This window comes from Vipera berus (assembly GCF_964194415.1).
Source record: "Vipera berus genome assembly, chromosome: 11".
Taxonomy (NCBI): Eukaryota; Metazoa; Chordata; class Lepidosauria; order Squamata; family Viperidae; genus Vipera; species Vipera berus.
In genome coordinates, this window is record NC_138214.1 from 12,278,368 (window position 1) to 12,297,867 (window position 19,500).

Sequence of the window (19,500 nt, forward strand, 5' to 3'; positions counted from 1 at the left end):
GAATGCGCCGAGATGGACAGATTAACTATGAGATTGAAAGATAAAGAAGAAACAGAATACTACCAAACCTAGGAGTCATTCTACAAATAGCTAGAGCAGACATCTCAAACGCAAGGCCCGGGGGCCGGATCCGGCCCGCGATGTGGTTTCATGTGGCCCGCGAAGCCATCCTGGAAACAGTGAGGGAACGGCCCCCACTGCCTTGGCCCTGGCCCAGAGACCCTCAGATCTGTCCCACTCCTGCCCAGGCCCCCATAGGCACCCTTGATGCGAACGATGTAGAGCTGGTCACGCCCACTCAGTAGGCCATACGCACTCTAGCCACGCCCACCCAGTAGGCCATGCCCACCCTGGCCACACCCACCCGGCCCCCTAAGGGCAACCTCAATGCTGATGTGGCCTTCAATGAAATTGAGTTTGACACCCCTGGGCTAGAGGGAAGAACCAAGGATTAGGAATTGATTATGTATTAGCGCTTTTGAATCCAGACTGCACGCTGGTTGAAAAATTAACATATCTATGTAAGAGAAAAACTAATAAAAACTTTATATAAAAAAAGTATACATTATAGTACCGTAGGGCTGGATTTGTAGATTTTACACGTGTGGTTTGTTTGCTTTTCACTGAAAATTATGTGTGTGCCTAGCCTCTGGGGTACAATGACTGACAGTTTAGCAAGCCTGCTCCACAAACTGTGGACGTGCTCCACAAACTGGTCAAAGTAACACATAGTTCCACGTGATAGATGACTTCAGGTGTTCTCTCAGACTCAATCCAATAATCTCAGTGAAAGAAATAAGTGGGATGGAATAAGCCAAATCACGTCTCTCTCAAATCAAGCTTGACTCCTCCTAATGACTTCACGGAGATGTCCTGTTAGTTTTGCTGACAATTATATGGAAGTGATTTGCTGTTTTCTTCTTCCAAAATACTTTTTTTGGGGGGGTTTCTCAATCTATCTTAGAACTGTGAGGTTTCCGGATGCTTTCCAACCAAGTACTAATCAGATCTGACCCCTCTTAGCATTCTCAAGATCAGCCAAGTTCATTTGCTGTGAGAGGATATAAGAAAGCCCTGGAATATTTTCCATCAAATTTGACAGATCTATAATGATTACCCTGTTTGTAGCCCTTTTTTTTGAGATCATTAGTTTGAATGCACCCTGTTAATCAAGACTTCCCTGAGGAGTAAGTTCTGTCAAATTGAAAACCGATTTCCTAAAGCGTTTCTTCACCCTGTAAGTTTATTGACATCTTCGTTTTAAACCCAAGTCTGTTAATTAAAGATATTGAGGGGGGAAAAAGTATTGACTCACCTGCCACAGGGATCTGTTAATACTCTTGTTGAATGAAAGCCATAAAGGCCAATCAGATACAATGACAGCGGATCATTTTGGGCAGGACTGGAGAGAAATGAACTCCTAAGAGAGGCAAAACCTCATCTTGAACCGCAGCCAAACACCAGGATTTCCTTCTTGACTGTTTGGCAGTCTTCCTAGTACGCAAAACACTGTCTCTGCCCCTTATCCACTCCTTACAGTATTAATCTTATGAACTCTAAAGCTTCCTCTTTCTGTTATAAATTCAAGATGGACAGTGATTAATATTTATATTTTATTTATATGTAAAATTGTAGGTTTGTATGTAGCATGTTTAAATGTGTGTTATGCATGTGTACACTTCTGAGAGCAAGCAACAAAATTTCATTTTTAATGTGTGCCAATGTGCTCACAGTAAAAGATCATAATAAAGGTCTTTCTTTCTTTCTTTCTTTCTTTCTTTTTTCTTTCTTCTTTCTTTCTTTCTTTCTTTTTTCTTTCCTTCCTTCCTCTCTCTCTCTCTTCTTTCTTTCTTTCTTTCTTTCTTTTTTCTTTCTTTCTTTCTTTCTTTCTTTCTTTCTTTCTTTCTTTCTTTCTTTCTTTCTTTTCTGTTTCCTTCCTTCCTTCCTTCCTTCCTTCCTTCCTTCCTTCCTTCCTTCCTCTCTCTCTCTTCTTTCTTTCTTTCTTTCTTTCTTTCTTTCTTTCTTTTTCTTTCTTTCCTTCCTTCCTTCCTCTCTCTTTTCTTTCTTTCTTTCTTTCTTTCTTTCTTTCTTTCTTTCTTTCTGTTTCCTTCCTTCCTTCCTTCCTTCCTTCCTTCCTTCCTTCCTTCCTTCCTTCCTTCCTTCCTTCCTTCCTTCCTTCCTTCCTTCCTTCCTCTCTCTCTCTTCTTTCTTTCTTTCTTTCTTTCTTTCTTTCTTTCCTTTCTTTCTTTCTTTCCTTTCCTTCTCTTCCTTCCTCTCTCTCTCTCTTTCTTTCTTTCTTTTCTGTTTCCTTCCTTCCTTCCTTCCTTCCTTCCTTCCTTCCTTCCTTCCTTCCTTCTTTCCTTCCTTCCTTCCTTCCTTCCCCTTCCTTCCTTCTTCCTTCCTCTCTTCTCTCTCTTTTCTTCTTTCTTTCTTTCTTTCTTTCTTTCTTTCTTTCTTTCTTTCTTTCTTTCTTTCTTTCTTTCTTTCTTTCTCTCTCTCTCTCTCTCTCTTCTTTCTTTCTTTCTTTCTTTTCTTTTCTTTCTTTCTTTCTTTCTTTCTTTCTTTCTTTCTTTCTTCTTTCTTTTCTTGGCTCTCTTTATTTCTCTGCCCAGATGTTCAGGGAGAGTTCCTATCCATTTCTCTTTAGCCAATGGGTTGGGGATCTGGGGAGTTCTCTATCGCCAATGGGATTTGCCTGCTTTACTCGCGCCAGCGGAAGAGGCCTGCTACGGATCCCATCTGCTAAGGAATTCCGGCAGGCAAGATCAAGGAAAAGACTGCTCTATGCACAAAAATGGAAGGATGTTTCGATTCCCACCATAGACGAATAGCTACAAAAGCAGATGATGGAATTAGTAGAGATGGCTAAACTGACTGTTTTAACGCAAGAAAAGCATGTAAGTACTTTTGTTTCTACTTGGAAACCATTTCTGGACTTTGTGCTTGAGGTGGAAAACAATGATACTATGATTTTGGGTTTTACTGATTAGACTGATTTGTTGATATAGAAAAGGCTAGTTGATACTACTACAGAAATGTAAAAAGTTGAGACTCAGTGTTAATGCCTTATTCTACTGCAAACAGAGGGAGTTGGAACTTGACGCCTTTTTTCCCTCCCCCCCTTTTCACACTTCTCTTCCTCCTCTCCCCCCAACGTTGTCCCTTACTATTTGTTTTTGTGTTTTTGTATTTCATGTTATAAGTGAATAAAAATCTTTTAAATAAAGGGGAAGAGCCTACTCTGCTGTGGCCCCATCCTTGTGGAACACACTGTCCCTGGAGCTGAGAACTGTTCTCTCCTTCTTGGCTTTCCAGAAGGGTACTAAAACTTGGCTTTGCCAGCTGGCTTGGACCCCAAGGGAGGGGGAGGGGGGCTTGCAGGGTAAGGAGACCTTATCTTCATGCCACCCATTTCTTAGCTTTGGTTTTTGTATAGCTTTTAAATTTTTAATCTGCACAATTTTAATAGAGTTTGATTATTTTCAGTATTTGTTTTATAACCACTAAGCTGCCCAGATTCACCTGATAGAAGAGACAAAAAAGTGAATGTAGTCCCTGAAGATTTCACCACTGCTGACTCTAGGGGGTGGTGCCCATCCCTGTTTCAAGCCCGTCGAGCCAACTCTGTCCGAAGACATTCTCACGGTCATGTGGCCAGCACATCACGGGGCGCTGTTAGCTTCCCACCAAAGTGGTACCTATTTATCTAGTCGCATTTGCATGCTTTCGAACGGCTAGGTTGGCAGGAGCCAAGGAGAAGAATGGGAGCTCACCCTGTCGCGTGGTGCTCGGGTCTCAAACACGGGCTGCCGGTTTTCCCATCTTAACCACTGCGCCGCCACCACACCACCATCCATAGGGGAGATGGGCAGTATGCAAACAAACAAACAAATGAATTGAAGGGAACTGCACTGTTGGAGATCTGCAAGGAACAAGCATGCCTTTGCCTTGTACTCCTTGCCTGCAACAAATCTAATGGAAAAGGGTAGGGCAACCTTTCTTTAAGGCAGTAACTCCAAACAACCAGTGGGCAGCACGAGAATGTCAGAGCTTTATCTATGTATTTCCTGCTCAGCCTAATGCTTGACCTTTTGCCGAAGTCGCCTAAGTAAGCTAAAACATAGGAAGAACCACTTTTTTCCCCTTCACTGCAGGTTGGCCCCTGGAGAAGAGAATCTGAACTACAAGGCAGTGTTCCAGCTGTGCTTATTGTAAGTAGCTTAGTTCATCTGGCTCTTCTGTTGACTTGTTTTCATTTCAAACCATTGGAAATAAGGAGACTTAAAAGGCTTGCAATTAAAGCCTTGAGCGATGTGAAACACAGCAGCGCGCTTCTCGTTGTCGGAGTCCAGCCTAGCATTGCCTGCCTACCTTAAAATAGCTCCTAATGAAAAGAATCTGTCACATCCACAGGAGGTCACCAGCGGCAAAAAAACCATCCCGAAATAGCAGTAAAGTGACCACAGATCTCTGCCGTAAAGGCAAGATGGTTGCCAACTGCCTGAAATGTGATCACCTGACCAGTGTGCGTGTGTGTATGTGTGCGCGTGTGTGCGTGCGTGCGTGTGCAGCTGTAACTTCAAAGAGGAGTCTTAAGTAATTTTTTTGGGGGGGGGGTCAGTTGTAATTTGAAAGGTCTTTCAGCGATCAGCCATTAAGCCAGGATTACTTGTATTAGCAGTTTGTTATTTTGCTAGGCTCTCTTTTTAAACTAAAAAAACCGCCTGCAAAACTCTTTATGCTCTAAATTATAGCACAGGTTTTAGACATTCATTTAATTTCTTTGAATGTCATACCTCCTCTTGCGCCTGCTGCCTTTCTTTTCCTTGCTATTATTTTTCTCTTGACGTTGCAGTGTGCTGTTCCCAACCACGGTCACAGAAATAACTTTATTTCTCATTAAGTTAGGCATTTCTGAAAAATTTCTAGATGGGTACTCCCTCCTCCATTTCGTAAAAAGTCAAGGGTTCACCAAGGCAACCATTTTGTGAGAGTGCTCATAATTCATTGCCAACATTTCTAACGTGTCTGCTGCCCCCCCTCTCAAAATTTAGTTTTATGAGAATGTCACCTGTTGCTTTGAAATATGTGTGTGTGTGTGTGTGTGTGTGTGTGTGTGTCCCTTCAAGTCAGTTTTTGACTTCTGGAAACTGCCTCTACCAGTCCTTGCTGTTTTTCAGCAAAATTTTGAAAGTGGTTGCAATTGCATCATTCTTGGGGCTGGGAGACAATGACTGGCCCCAAATAACCCAGCTAGCTTTGTGCCTCCGGCAGGATTATTTTTAGCCTGGCACCTTAACCACCACATGAAACTGGCTCTTACTTTGAAACAGGCACAAAGCCAAAATTGACAGTGCCAACACAACCACACTGGACGATTTGCAGTAGGAGTCAGCAATACAGGCCTCTTCAGTGGGAAAACTTACCCGTAGCCTTCTTTCAAAAGTGGAAATATTGCCTTTAGTTTGTTCCTTCCTTTGCCTCCACTCGATAAGGTTGGAGTTATGCTCTCCGGGTAAGGAGATATTACATTTTCCTAAGGTGGGGTTGACCACACCAGCCAGGATGTGTGTCTCAGCATTCAGCGTCAGCTCCATTCCACTGGCAAAGGTGACTCGGAGGGACCCATCTGGACTGACCCGATAAATATTCTGAATGTTGTCTGTCATCACACAAAACAGAGGAGAAAGAGCTCAGCTATTCATCTAGATGAGTTTATAGTTGTGTGTGCAAAGGATTTATTTATCTAGTCCAGAGGTTCCCAACCAGGTGTACTCAAGAAGATATTCCCGGGGTGTGTGTGCAAAAACTTGGGTTTTCAAAATTATGGTGTATGGGCATAATTGGTTGCTGTTATTTCGAACTTTTGTAAGGGGTGCGAGAATATATCAGAAGCGTTCTAGGGGTGCGGGGTATAGAAAAGGTTGGTTGCCACGGATCTAGTCTTAAATGGCATTTGCAGCAGTTCCACAACTGGAAACATTTTTGGGGTTTGCAATGATTCTGCATTCAAATACCAATATAGGCTTCTTAGCATTATTCTCCATAGCAAAGAAAAGAATTTCTCGGAGTAACACTGAGGGAAGATATGGTACTAATAGCAGTGAAAAGAGAAGAATTCCCAGCAATATTGAAAATATAGTTTGATTACCACTCTGTGTTTTGGAGAGAAGCCAAACTTTGAATAGATACAGATATATGGAAGTAGAAATGTATATATAATAATTCTTCTCTTTAATGGTTTTCAATATAGCAAATTGAAGATAGAAGGTAACTTTCATTCTGACTCCACCCCAATTTAAATTAAGCTAAATTAAGGTTTTACTGCACACAAGATCATTAACTTGATCTTAATATATTGTGCAATTATACAAGTGATATCATTTATATATTTGGATTTAACAGACATTTGGATTTAACAGACATTTGATGGATCCTGACCACACATATATGCATATGGGCATCTGTGTTAATGTATACAAAAAAGATCATGGAAGAAATCTGCAGAATGGTGAGTATAGGATTGCAATCTGTTTTATTAAGGTGTGACACTGACACACATATAAAAGGGGCAGGGCTTGGACTGTGATCCCATGACTGCCATATTGCAGATTTTGACTCCCCACACATAAGGATTCTACTCTACACATCCACATAAAACTTGATTGTAATGAGCATTGTATCTCTTAAAAATATAGAGGCAAAATTAGTTTTTTGCAAACATCTGCATTTTTTTTGCAAACAAAGAATACCCATTAAATAATTTTGCTTAGAGTGGGAAGTTGAAAAAGAAACTTATGATCTTAAAGAGGAAATAAATTGTCGTCCCCAGTTGTAAAAAATAATCTGTATTCTAGAATTGCTGCTAAAGTGCAAACATATATTTTTTTAGTCCAGAATGGGGAACTGTAACCCTGCAGCAATTGCACCCTGAAGTGCAGGAGAAAAGAATTCGCCATCCTTGCTTCAAATATTGCTTTTTTAAAATTCACAATCTGGCTCATTAAAAGCAGCACCCGAAGGCATGAAGCTTCCACAGGATTTAAAACTCTGACTCTTGTATGGAAAAAAAAATCCATTTGAGAACTTTTGGAAAAACAAAGCATAGTTATTATCAATGTTTGGTAAACAATTTTTTTTAAAAAAAATTACACCAAGTTGCTTGGCTATAATTAGGCATTGGCTAAGGTTTTATTTCACAGACTTTTTATCCTGTGACAATTGAATTTATTAGCATATGGACACTGAATTTGTTCTTAATTTTAAACTAAAATTGACTAGCATAACAGAGCTGAAGTGTGGAATAATTACTGCAAAATATTGCCCCCCCCCAAATAAAAGAGCTTCTAACTTTTATATTGGGTTTTTTTTGTCTTTCTGTTTATTGTCTTTCTCTTTACATTCTAAGCCCCAGGGAAATATTTATATTTGAAATGCATTGGGTTGTAATAAAATAATACTTTCTGTAGCATCTGGAAATCTTTCCCTCTTTGAGGGTGAAGCACCTCCCCCTCTCCTCCAAAACTCTGATTTTTATGTGCAGCTGAAATAAAAGCTCTGTTACTGTTTTCTTAAATAACTAAATGCAACTATTATAACACCATAATAGCTGAAGAGTATCTTCTGGTGATATCGTAAACAAATATGGATCACAATCTGTCAGTTTCGCAACTTTCCTCCTCTTTTTCAGCCCCTTTTGTTTTGGATGTTCTTGCATGTTTCCATCAAGGCTACCTTCCTTACTATCGCATCTCTAGCACAAATTATTGTAACTTGCTGCATATGGGTTTGTGCTTGAAGACCACCCAGAAATGCATCTGGAGGTATGCTTAGTGATTAGTCAAGATACCGCCATGATAATGCGCTACTGCAAGAGCTGTATTTCTTATAAGTAGGTATGTAAGTGCAGTTCATGATGTTGGACACGAGCTACAAAAGGGTCAGGATCTGCTATCTTAGGAGCTGACTTTCTACAACAGACATGTCAAACACAAGGCCCGGGGGCCGGATCTGGCCCGTGAAGTGGTTTCATGTGGCCTGCGAAGCCATCCTGGAAACAGTGAGGGAACGGCCCCCACTGCCTTGGCCCTGGCCCACAGACCTTCCTTCTGCCAGAGACCCTCAGATCTGTCCCACTCCTGCCCAGGCCCTCATAGGCACCCTTGATGCCAATGATGTAGAGCTGGCCATGCCCACCCAGTAGGCCATACGCACTCTAGCCACGCCCACCCAGTAGGCCACGCCCACCTGGCCCCCTGAGGGCAACCGCAATGCTGATGCGGTCCTCAATGTAATTGAGTTTGACACCCCTGTTCTATAACAATTTCTCACCGTCCTACTCAAAGAACTAGATAGCATCAGCTAGTTAAGAGTTAGAAAGTATGGAAGACCAGTGATGGGCATTCTCTGAAGCAGCTCCTATTTTAGAATAATTGGTCCCTAAGGCAAGGATGCTGAAACATGGCTGATGCAGAAAGCCTTTGGGGATTAATTATAACCAGTGTTGCTTTATTCAAGACATTTAGCTTATTACTTTTAGCCTTCATTTAAGCTGAGATTTAATTACATTACTGTTCTAATTAATTATTATAGCAGCTTGCATCGGGTTCTAGGTGTAAATTATGTAGCCAACTCGAGTCCTATGGCGGTCGACAAATCCCATAAATAAATAATAAATAAGCAAATGAATAAAATAAGCAAGGCAGGCAGGCAGGCTTGGAAATCCCCTAGCTTATCATTAAAGGGCACTTCACCAAAGGTTATGGGATCCTTGCTTATTGGATCTTGGCAGCTGTGTGGGGCCTGACAACGGCAAAGCTATATTTCATAAGAGAAAATGCAAAGCAAATGCCAAGGGAGTCCCAATTGGTGTGGTGGTTCAAATGCTAAGCCAAGAATGGTTTAAACATGGTTTATTGAATTACCCCGTATTAGTTGACTCCAGCCAAGTTAAAATGTAGTTTCTGGGTTTGGTATTAGGTTAGTTTATGGCATCCAATGATATTCTATTACAGCTACCCTATGACCTACTTCTGTTTTCTATTGATGTTCATAAATGTATTATTCTTTCTCTTGTTCGGTTTATCTGGGACAAGAGACGTTCTATGTCTCTTGTTTTAAAAATGATGTCATCACAGTTAGTTTCCAAGGAGGCCAGCTTTAGTGATACACAACTTGGTTCTGTCTCTCCCACTGGAGAGAATAAGTTGACTGGATTATGCTCATTGTGTAAAGAAAAAAAACCAGCTTCTGATCTCAAGGCTTCTTATAGTTGTCATCTTATTATTCAGAACTTGCTTGATCAGATCTTTTGAGTAACCTGTAGGAGCCAATATAATGAGCTACCTTGCTTTGGTTTGAAAAATATATTCAGAAGAATGTTAAAAACTATGAGATCAAAGACGGAACAACAACAACCAGGATGCATTTTGCCTACCTTGTTTTAAAGTATAAATAGTTGAGGTAGCTGAAAAGTTAGTTTCTGTAATCACGTTTTCCCTATTTGAAGCGTCAATTTCTATTCTCATCAGTTTTTCAATATCACTATGGAAACTGCTGACTTCTCCAGTGGGGAAAGTTGCATTGGTTAAATGACCATCGGAATCATACCTAGGAAAATAAAAAGAGCATGGGTAAATGAAGTATAGAAGGAAGGAAGGAAGGAAGGAAGGAAGGAAGGAAGGAAGGAAGGAAGGAAGGAAGGAAGGAAAAAATAGAAAGAAGGGAGGGAAGAGGAATGGGTGGGAGGGAGGGAAGAAGTAAGGAAGGAGAAAATAAGAAGGGAGGGAAGAGGAATAGATGGAAGGGAGGGAGGAATTAAGTAATTAAGAATAGAAAGAAGGAAGGGAAGAGAAATGGAAGGAAGGAAAAATAGAAAGGAAGGAATGGAGGAAGGAAGGAAAAATAGAAGGGAGGGAAGAGGAATAGAAGGAGGAAGGTGTACCCATATCAAGCCAACATTTTATTATGTTCATCGACAGAGGAATGGAGTTAGAGACAGACAGTCAGTCAGACAGACAGACAGACAGACAGACAGACAGATAAGATTCTGGTATGAATCAGCATTTGTTCTCTTTTTGAGTGCTAATTTTGCTCAAAAGCAACCCATTCTTTCCCTAGCTATCAAGAGAGTCTGGATTGGCTAGCCCAGAGTGAACTCATAGCATTTCCACTTACTTACCTGCTGTTTTCAGCTGCCTGCTGCCTGCAATAATAAAGCCTTTTGCTTTCCACAATGACATTACAAGCTGCTTCGGGATCCTCTTTTGGCTGAAGAGCTGGGTCAAAATGTGCCCCATACGTAGAATGGCTACTCTTTACAGGGATTAAGAAGTCACTCTGCATTCCCAGGAGAACAGTTGCCCTGTGGAGGCTTTTCACAGCTGGTGGAGCCAACTGCAAAACCAACACTTTTGGAAAACAAGGGTTTTATTTCAGCCCTAGCATCCCAGCTTATTATTATCATTTTTATTTCTTTATGGCCAGAGAGACGTTTTTCCAAAGGAAGCTTTCAGCATTTTTTTTTCTTAGATGCTTATAAGTCTAGGTGGGCACACAGGCCCACCTACGTAATCATGACGATGTTAAAAGCCACAGCAATACAGGTAGTCCTCAACTTACAAGAGTTCATTTAGTGACCCGCTTTGCTTTCGAGAAATGTGTGCGACAGTGTTTGGCTCAAGAGACTTTTCATCCCTGGCGCCTCTGTTCATAAATAAGATCATGGGGTTCCGGGGGCCGCATTCGATGGAAAGTATAGAGAACTGTACTTTAAGACTTTGTTTTTTTAAAAGAGTCCTTTCTCATCGTGGGCTAATTCATTTTAGATTTAACACACCCTTGTTGCAACTTTCAAGATTTTATTGCCACTTCTTTTGCCTTGTCTTATAAGCCAACTTGCTTAACCCATTGGCGAGGAGGCAATCGTGTACGTAAAGGTAATTCAAAAATAATAATGGTGAATTTACATCCACCAAACAACGGCACAGTAAGCCTTGGTTTTCCAGCCTGAGTTTGATGTAACACAGAGATGCCACAAGAGGTCACTCTGTGCTAAGAAAAAGGGAATTTAAAAGAAAACAGGATTCTTCTCCCTAAAATGTTTAACATTTTCTATCTTGAATGGCTGAGAGTTCAAAATGCTGTCAGAAACATATCGAGGGTTTTAGACAATGCCCAGGAGCAGGAGTGTCCAGGTTTATGAATTGCAGCGTTGCAGAGCCATCAGATCTACACGTCTAGGGTGTGCTACTGGCATGGTTTATGTCTTCTAGCTAAGGCTTCACAGCACCGATGAGAAGTGATGACAGCTCTTCTGGGCCTCCTGATGGGAAATCCAGCTGTCCATTTCCAGCTGTTCAGGTTTTTTTCCCCCTCCCCTCGTATCCCGTTGGTTTAAAGCCAGGCTGCCAAAGCTGCTTTTTTCACTGGGGATTCAAGCATTTGCTGGTCTACCACGAGCTGATCAGAAGAGCTGATATCTTGATAACAAGGCCAGAAGGTAGATCAGGCAATTCCCTGCAATTCCCTTCCCAGCTCTGCGCTCATTTATTCGTGAAGAGATGAATCCCTCTGAGTCAGAGGCTGCCCATCCTGTGCCGCTGAGTATTTAGTTAGAGGCTTTCAGATTTTTCTTTTGGCTTGCTATTCTCCATCCCACTCGACCTCAACAGAGGAATGACATGGAAGGGAGGTGGACCACATTGCAAAACGACCCTCTTTGCTTTCGAGTAAACTCTGTGTGTCAACGTTGCAAACGAATTTGGCTGAAGCCATTTCTACTTCGTTTTCGGTTGCCACAGAATTGGGAAGGGGGGGGAATGTGCACTTTTAAGTTTAGACAAAACAATAAATTGTCCTGTGGGAACCAAGGTCATTGCTGCTTGAGTTTTGTCAGGCTGAAGCTTCTGTTAGAAAGCCTGCCAAAGTAGATTATTATTGGGGAATGTGATTTATGAATATTGGTAGTGGGGGGTGGGTGGGTGTTGGGAAGTTCAACTTTGTAGCATTGTAAGCTTTGGGAGGGAATTTTAGTCCTGGTTTCACTTTTGATCCTGCTGATGCTATGTAGCCATTAAATATGTTCTTTAGGGCAGGGGTCCTCAACCTTGGCAGGTTTAAGACTTGTGGACTTCAACTCCCAGAATTCCTCAGCCAGCTGAGGAAGTTGCCAAGGCTGAGGACCCCTGCTTTAGAGAAACCTCTTGCCTTGGAGTTCTGATTTTTCTGGTCTCATCTATCGGAACCATGACAGTGTGCAACACTGTTTGGCTCAAGGAAATCTTTCATTCCTGGCTTATGTGGAAATGCACTATAAGAATAATTAGGGATAGGGTTTGTTTTGGAAAAGATTTGGAATCTTTGAAGGACATTGTGGCAGATGTCGTAGGCAGCTGCAAGGCTTAAGGCACCTCTTTCACCTCTTAAAACCCATCTCCATCCCAATGTATCAGAAAGGACAAACATTTCGTTCCGTTCCACCTGGGAAGGTTCTGGGGAACCACGTGGAATCTCTAGGACACCTTTTGTACCATTGTTTTTGAGGATGTTTGTGGGTCCACGTGACACCCTTGAGCATAGAACCAGCTAGTAGCAGCAGCAGATTAGAATCTCGTTGGAAATTATGTCCACTGACTCATGAAAGGATCAAGACAAGCCATCAGGAGAGAGGGGAAAAAAACACCAGCCTGGGATTCAGGGGATGTTTTGTCAGGATGACACACACAATGGGTAACCATACAACTTATCAAAAAATAACTGACTGTTCAACAACTAACATGAGATATGAAAAGGATAACGCTGCCATACATCAAAAACATCTCAGAAACAATCAAGATTATTGCAACCACACGGCATCACTGTAGCACACAAACTGACTAAAGCCCTCCAAAACATGTTGAATGAATCATAAGACCCAGAAGACCAAGAGAAAAAAACACCCAGAAATCATTTACAGCACATAGTATGAAGACTATTACAGCCACTATGTAGGACAGATGGGCAGAAGACTAGCAGAGGGTGTCCCTGAATATCAACCAGCAGTTAGAAAACACAAGGAAAACTCCTTAATTTCATAACGCATGGACAGACGTAATCATAGTTTCATCTGGACCATGTTACATCCAAAAAAGCTAGGGAATACCTGGAAGCTTGGCATTCAGTTCTCCGAGGAATTCTTACTGAGAGATGAAATGATGGAAGGGACTGAAGTTGCGAGAACTTTAGGGGAAAGTGACCACGTCAAAGGTCTCCTGCCTGAGCAGGGGGGTTGGACTAGAGGTCCTCCCTGGTCCCTTCCAACTCTGTTATTCAGACAAAGCAGCCATCAACAGGCACATAGAGATAAACAACATTTACACATTATAAAAAGAGAGAAATAAAAAGCTAAGAAGAAAACAACAAAAACCAGAACACCTGCTTGCTAGCAGCCAACACGCACATAAACAGAAATTAACCCAGAATTAACACCAGACAACAATCAAGCAGAAAACGATACCTTAATCAAACAACTACCAAAGAGAAAGATCACTCCCAACAACACTGAGAGGACAAGCTAGTGTAAATAAATACAGAAAAAAACCCACTCTCATTAGCACTGATGATGTTACCTAGTTGGGTCGTGGAATGTCTGCAAGAAAGCCACCAAGCTCAGAGAGCAACAAGGAGTCCACAGTTCAGCCCTGAGCTATAGATATTTCTCTTATATTGGTACTTAAATAAAAGCTCAGCCTCAGCTACAGATTTCACCGAATAGGTTTGGTCTAATCCAGGGGTAGGCAACCTCGGCTCTTTTATGACTCATGGACTTCAACTCCCAGAATTCCTGAGTCAGCTATGCTGACTCAGGAATTCTGGGAGTTGAAGTCCATGAGTCATAAAAGAGCCGAGGTTGCCTACCCCTGGTCTAATCAATTCCAATGTTCTGTTAGCTCTTTTTTAAAAAAACAACAACAACTGAGCAATCATTCCCCGTCATCTTGCACCTTGAGGGCAAGAGTTTAAAATAAATAAAATGTAAAGCACAAACTATAAATTAATCTGCCATTTTGTAACCAAACTGATTCCACCCATTGATTTTGCTATTTTGGCTTGATCCTACTACCTCTTCTATCCATGCGAAGAGTATGATGAGTGTAAGCAGTCAGCAAAATCGGCTTCGACAGACTATTTGATCAAAAAGGGGTCTGTTTAGACTCTTACATTATTTGTGTTTGCTGTGCACTGCCCAGGATTACACTGTATAAAATGGGTATCTATATAAATCTTATAAATAAATAAATGCATACATAAATAAATAACAGTTGCATTTCCTGATACAGATATAGAGCTCATAGGGGGCCATATAGATCTTATAAATAAATGAACAAGTAACTATTGCATTGTATATGTGACATAAAATGGAGGTTTTTGATTAGGTGTGCAGGCGCACCTAATCTCAACCAAATCAACTTTTTGGAATGGACGAATTCCTCCGCAAGGTTGAATGTGACTAATAAACTCAGTCAAGGTGTTTTAAGATTTCTGAATTAATACAGTAATAGAAATAACACTTAGACTTATATACCACTTCATAGTGCTTTACAGCCCTCTCTAAGTGGTTTAAAGAGTCAGCATATTGTCCCTAACAATCTAGGTCCTCATTTTACCAACCTCAGAAGCATGGAAGGCTGAGTCAACCTTGAGTTGGTCAGGATCGAACTCCAGGCAGTTGGCAGAATTAGCCTGCAATACTGCATCCAAACCACTGCACCACCACGTCTCTTTAAACCCCAATTTTTGTTGGATGAAAAGTGAAACATTTTATAGGGAAGAAACAAAATGGCTCTAATACATGATATCATGTACCTTGCAGACTGGGAAGTACTACGGACAAGATGGATTTTTGATAGTGGAATGAGGGGAAAATAATTTTCTAGGCTAAGCAGTTGTTTTGCAATGGTTTGATAAAAATGCTTAAGGAAGGGTTTACTTACTCGTAAACTGTTGTCCATCCATACTCGTTGCTTTTGGTGGCAAGAAGTCCAGTGGTGCCAGGATAGGTCATTAGGGCTAAATTGTAGCCCTGAGCATAAACTCTTTTGAGAATGCCATTGCTACTGATGGTCAGCCAGTATACCTGCCCTCCAGGCATCACCATCCAGAGAGGTAAGCCACTGGCGTCCCTTCGTATATGTACCGAGTGGCCATTGTTGCTGGTAATGGTGCCAAGTTCACCTTCCCCGTTATACGTGAAGTTATACAGAAAGTCTCTCGTAATCAGATTGAGGGTGCGCAAGTGTGTTCCATTGTTCGTGAATTGATACAGCTCTTGATCAGCTGGAGAGGCTATCTCATAAATATTGGCATCATTGAGATGAGGCTTATTTTGGCTAACAGCACGGATGCGGATGTTCCCAAGGTCAGCGATGTACAAAGTGCCATCAGGAGACACAGCAAGGGAAGATGGAGCTTTGAGCTTTGCGTCTTTAGCGTATCCACCATCACCTGAAGAATAGGAAGAAACAATGTCGACCATGCAAATCTGCAATGGCTAGCATGTCAAAATAAAGAAAGACTAGCAATGAGATGAGAGCAGTATTCCAGTATTTGAGAGGCTTCTCCAAAGAAGAGGGGGCCAAACTATTCACCAAAGCACCAGAGGGCAGGACAAGAAACCATGTTTGGAAACTAATCAAGGAGAGAAGCAACCTGGAATTAAGGAGAAACTTCCTAACAGTGAGGACAATTAAACCAGTGGAACAGTTTGCCTCCAAAGGTTGTGGGTGCTTCATCATTGGAGGCATTTAAGAAGAGACCAGATAGGCACTTGTCTCAAATTGTATCTTGCTTGAGCAGGGGGTTGGACTAGAAGACCTCCAAGGTGCCTTTCAGCTCTATTCTGATTAAATGCAAATTATCCCAAAGGTGCTTTCTAAAAGGCACCTGGACTTTCTTGGTTTTTCTCCCCCCTTAAAAAAGTTTCGCTTTTCATCCAAGTTCTTCACTGAAGAAGCTTCTTGGATGAGAAGAGAAAGATTTTCAAGGGAAAAAAACCAAGGAAGTCCAGTTGCCTTTTTGAAACTTGACAGCACCTTTGGGGCAATGATGACCTGGAAGATTGAGAATCTCCATAGACATTAATGCAAACGTCATTATGACAGGATGAAAAAGCGAGGTGATCTTCAACTGTCAATATTGTTATGATTGACAAAAGCATTAGAATAGAATAGGGACCTTGGAGGTCTTCTAGTCCAGCCCCCTGCTCAAGCAGGAGAACCTATACCATCTCAGACAGGTGAATGTCTAGTCGCTTCTTAAATACTCTAATATTTTCTTCCAAAAATTTATAGCCACCAAGGAACAGTTCTCAGAATATATAATTGAATAGTAGTGATATCCTGTTTGATACTTTATTGCAGTGTTTCTCAGCCTTGACAACTTTACGATGTGTGGACTTCAACTCCCAAAATTCCCCAACAAGCCAAGTTAAAGTTGCCAAGTTTAAGAAATACTACTATATTGAGTCAAAGTTGGAAAAAAACCATTGTCACCATTGAATACAACCTTCAACTCAAGTTGTCTCTAGCCCACTTGAGCAGCTCCAAAGAATAGGGTTGTCCATCACTATGTTCCACTCTTTAAATATTTTTAGAATTGGGATATATTTGCCTAACTTCATTTAGCTCTTGGTTGCGTTCCCACACAATGGCGAGCCAGAGATTTTTCAAACTATCCTTAAAACATGCCACAACAGTTTGATCTCCGTGGAACAATAACCCAGAAATGGGTAGATATAGGATCTATGGTAAGCTCCAGACAAAATGATTGTACTGTGATTTATTATTATATCCAACTCTGGTTGATGAGAGCTGCATGCACAACCCTGCTGTTTTGGAAACGTGTACATTCCAAGCTGAAAAAAACCCAGTGACAATCTCAGCAGAAATCATTACGTTGGCAGCATTAACACTCTCATCCAGAAATGCAATGACATGTTGAATTAAAATCCTTTTATGCTTTAAGTGAAGAGAACCCAGAGATCTCTGATTTAGACCAATATGAATAGGAAGTTTAGATACGTATCATAGTTGATGTTTGCTTGTTTGTTTATCTATCACACTTCTTAACCGCCCCTCTCTCTCAAGAGAGGTGCTCTGGGCGATGGTACAATTTAATAAAATTAAGCATTTAAAGTAGAATAAGTTTATATATATAAACTTCACCTCAAAATGTTTCCTCTCCTGAATGGACTCAAAGCTGGAATGTTTTTGAACTCTCCCTCAGCCAGGGGTTCCACCACAGAATTGTTAATCACCTCCCTCATCACCTGAATTATAAAATCACAGAATCATAGAATCCTAGGGCTAGAAGAGACGTTTGGAGGACTTCCTAGTCCAGGGGTAGGCAACCTTGGCTCTTTTATGACTCATGGACTTCAACTCCCAGAATTCCTGAGTCAGCTGGGAGTTGAAGTCCATGAGTCATAAAAGAGCCAAGGTTGCCTACCCCTGTCCTAGTCCAAAGCTGGAGTCCTTATACCACCTATTGATAATGGAACACAGTTGTTCTATCTCTTCTCCTACAGAGCAGGATCATTGCATTGACACAGAAGAATCAGTATGCTAGCAATCCTCCAGCTGACTAATTATTTCATTTCTAAAAAAGAAGAAGAAGCCAATTTTGCAATTAAGATAATGTCATTCATCCCGTCACACTACCTTGTTTTTAAAGCATGTGAACTCTTTGCCCTTCTACCAGGCAAAGCACCAAGCAGGGGAGTTGAAGTCCACATTAATGTCGGTAATACAACTGTCCTTTCTAACCCTAGAAATACAGGAGCAACATTTGGATTCAGAGAGCAGACAAGAGAGACTTGGAAGGGTGAAACCTCACATTCTCCAAACAGTGAAATTGAATATACGGTCATGATTTTGTGAGAACTTAATTGTTTTGTTTTCAAACATCCCACTTTCAAAATAGGGTACTTGCTCCTGGACAGAGTGCTTCCATCATTCCAAAGTGAGGCTTAAAACTGGCACAAAAAACAAATTTAACATTCAGGGAGGAGATTAGAATACATCTGGGAAACTCATGCGCCTAATTAAAACAAAGGGATTCCATTGTCAGGCTTCGAAAACCAAGAAAGACACAGTGAAACTTTTGGACTTGTGCTGGAGCCCATCCTCAGGAAACCTCTCTATTGGAAAGTGACAGGAGAAGGAGGAGAAAGACGAGGAAGAGGAGGAAGAGGAGGAAGAAGAGGAAGAGGAAATGAAGAAGAAGAGGAAGAGGAGGAGGAGAAGAAGAAGATGATGATGATGATTCCCTGAGGATGGACTCCAGCACAAGTCCAAAAGCTCTGAAGACTAAACCTCTAGTTCCAGTGACTGACCTGGACTGGATCCTGCAACATTATTCTGGGACACGCATATTTGCCTTCATTTGTGAGTTTCCTTTATTGTTCCTCACCCACAGACAGAGATCTTACCAAACTAAAGTAGACTACTTGCACCACAAAACATAAACTCTGGGAACTATTAGGGAGGAATCCTTTTCACCCTCTTTGTCCCTGAACTACATGGTCTTTTGCTCCTCCAAATGCCCTCCTTCCCTCCTGGGAATCTGGACAACATTCCATCACACCCCTATGGGTACAACCTACTTATGCAATCAACCATCATTTAAACCATCACTTAAATCGGGGGGGGGGAGGCAGGGGAATTCAATCACCACTTGCCTGAGAAGCAGTCACAGTTGGGATCAATCTTACAATCACAATCTGTCGGTGCTCCAGCAATGACAGAGATTTCTCCATTGGTTGTGACCTGCTGGATGCGGTTGATCTTCCTTTCATCTGTCTCGGCAATGTACAACACACCGCTGTGAGAGACGCCGACAGCACGGGCTGATTCGAGGGTGGAATGGATGGCCACTTTGCTGACCAGCACGTGGTCAACACCCGGAACTTGGCAGTGAATTGGGCGGCCCGCGATGATGCGAACCCGCCTGTTCTGAGAAATTTGCAGGACGATGTTGTTGTCCAGCACATATAATGAGTTGTCAAGAGGGTTGACAGCAAGATCTGATGGCCATTCTAAGCGAACCTGCAATGTGAAAAGGAAGAAAAGATATTCAAATGCTTCTTGTACTTTTTTTTAAGCAAAAGAATTATGTTGCCTTCTAGTTCATTCATTTATTCTTTAAGCAGTTGTGGGTAGACATTTTTAATTAGACAATTAAGTTGTTTAGCCATTGCAATACACTACAGCAAACAGGGTCCTAATGGTTACACATTTACGTATTGTTGCAGACTTCGGACTGATTCATGGCATGAGGTGTTTCAGGAAAGAGTTTTTGTAATTTGTCTGGGGGGCGGGGAACCATTTTCTCTCATCCAGAAGTGCTTCCTAAGTTTGAGTGGTCCTGGAGTTCAAGAGAGTACCGGAAATAATGTAATGTTTCCATAAGAAAAAAAACAATTTCTTCAACTCATCTATTTTCCAAGATGATATGTATGTACTT

The 19,500-nt window shown here is 41.5% G+C and overlaps 1 protein-coding gene across 1 annotated transcript in view; it reads right to left on the bottom strand.

The window, feature by feature from the left end:
• Positions 1-19,500, bottom strand: part of TENM1 (teneurin transmembrane protein 1) — a gene marked incomplete at its 5' end in the record, with an annotated part of 270,481 nt that overhangs the window by 12,347 nt on the left and 238,634 nt on the right. The window contains 4 exons of the mRNA XM_081336372.1: positions 5,427-5,662; positions 9,437-9,609; positions 14,973-15,483; positions 18,716-19,082. Coding sequence (XP_081192498.1) covers positions 5,427-5,662; positions 9,437-9,609; positions 14,973-15,483; positions 18,716-19,082 — 1,287 coding nt within the window. The remainder of the gene's footprint in view (positions 1-5,426; positions 5,663-9,436; positions 9,610-14,972; positions 15,484-18,715; positions 19,083-19,500) is intronic.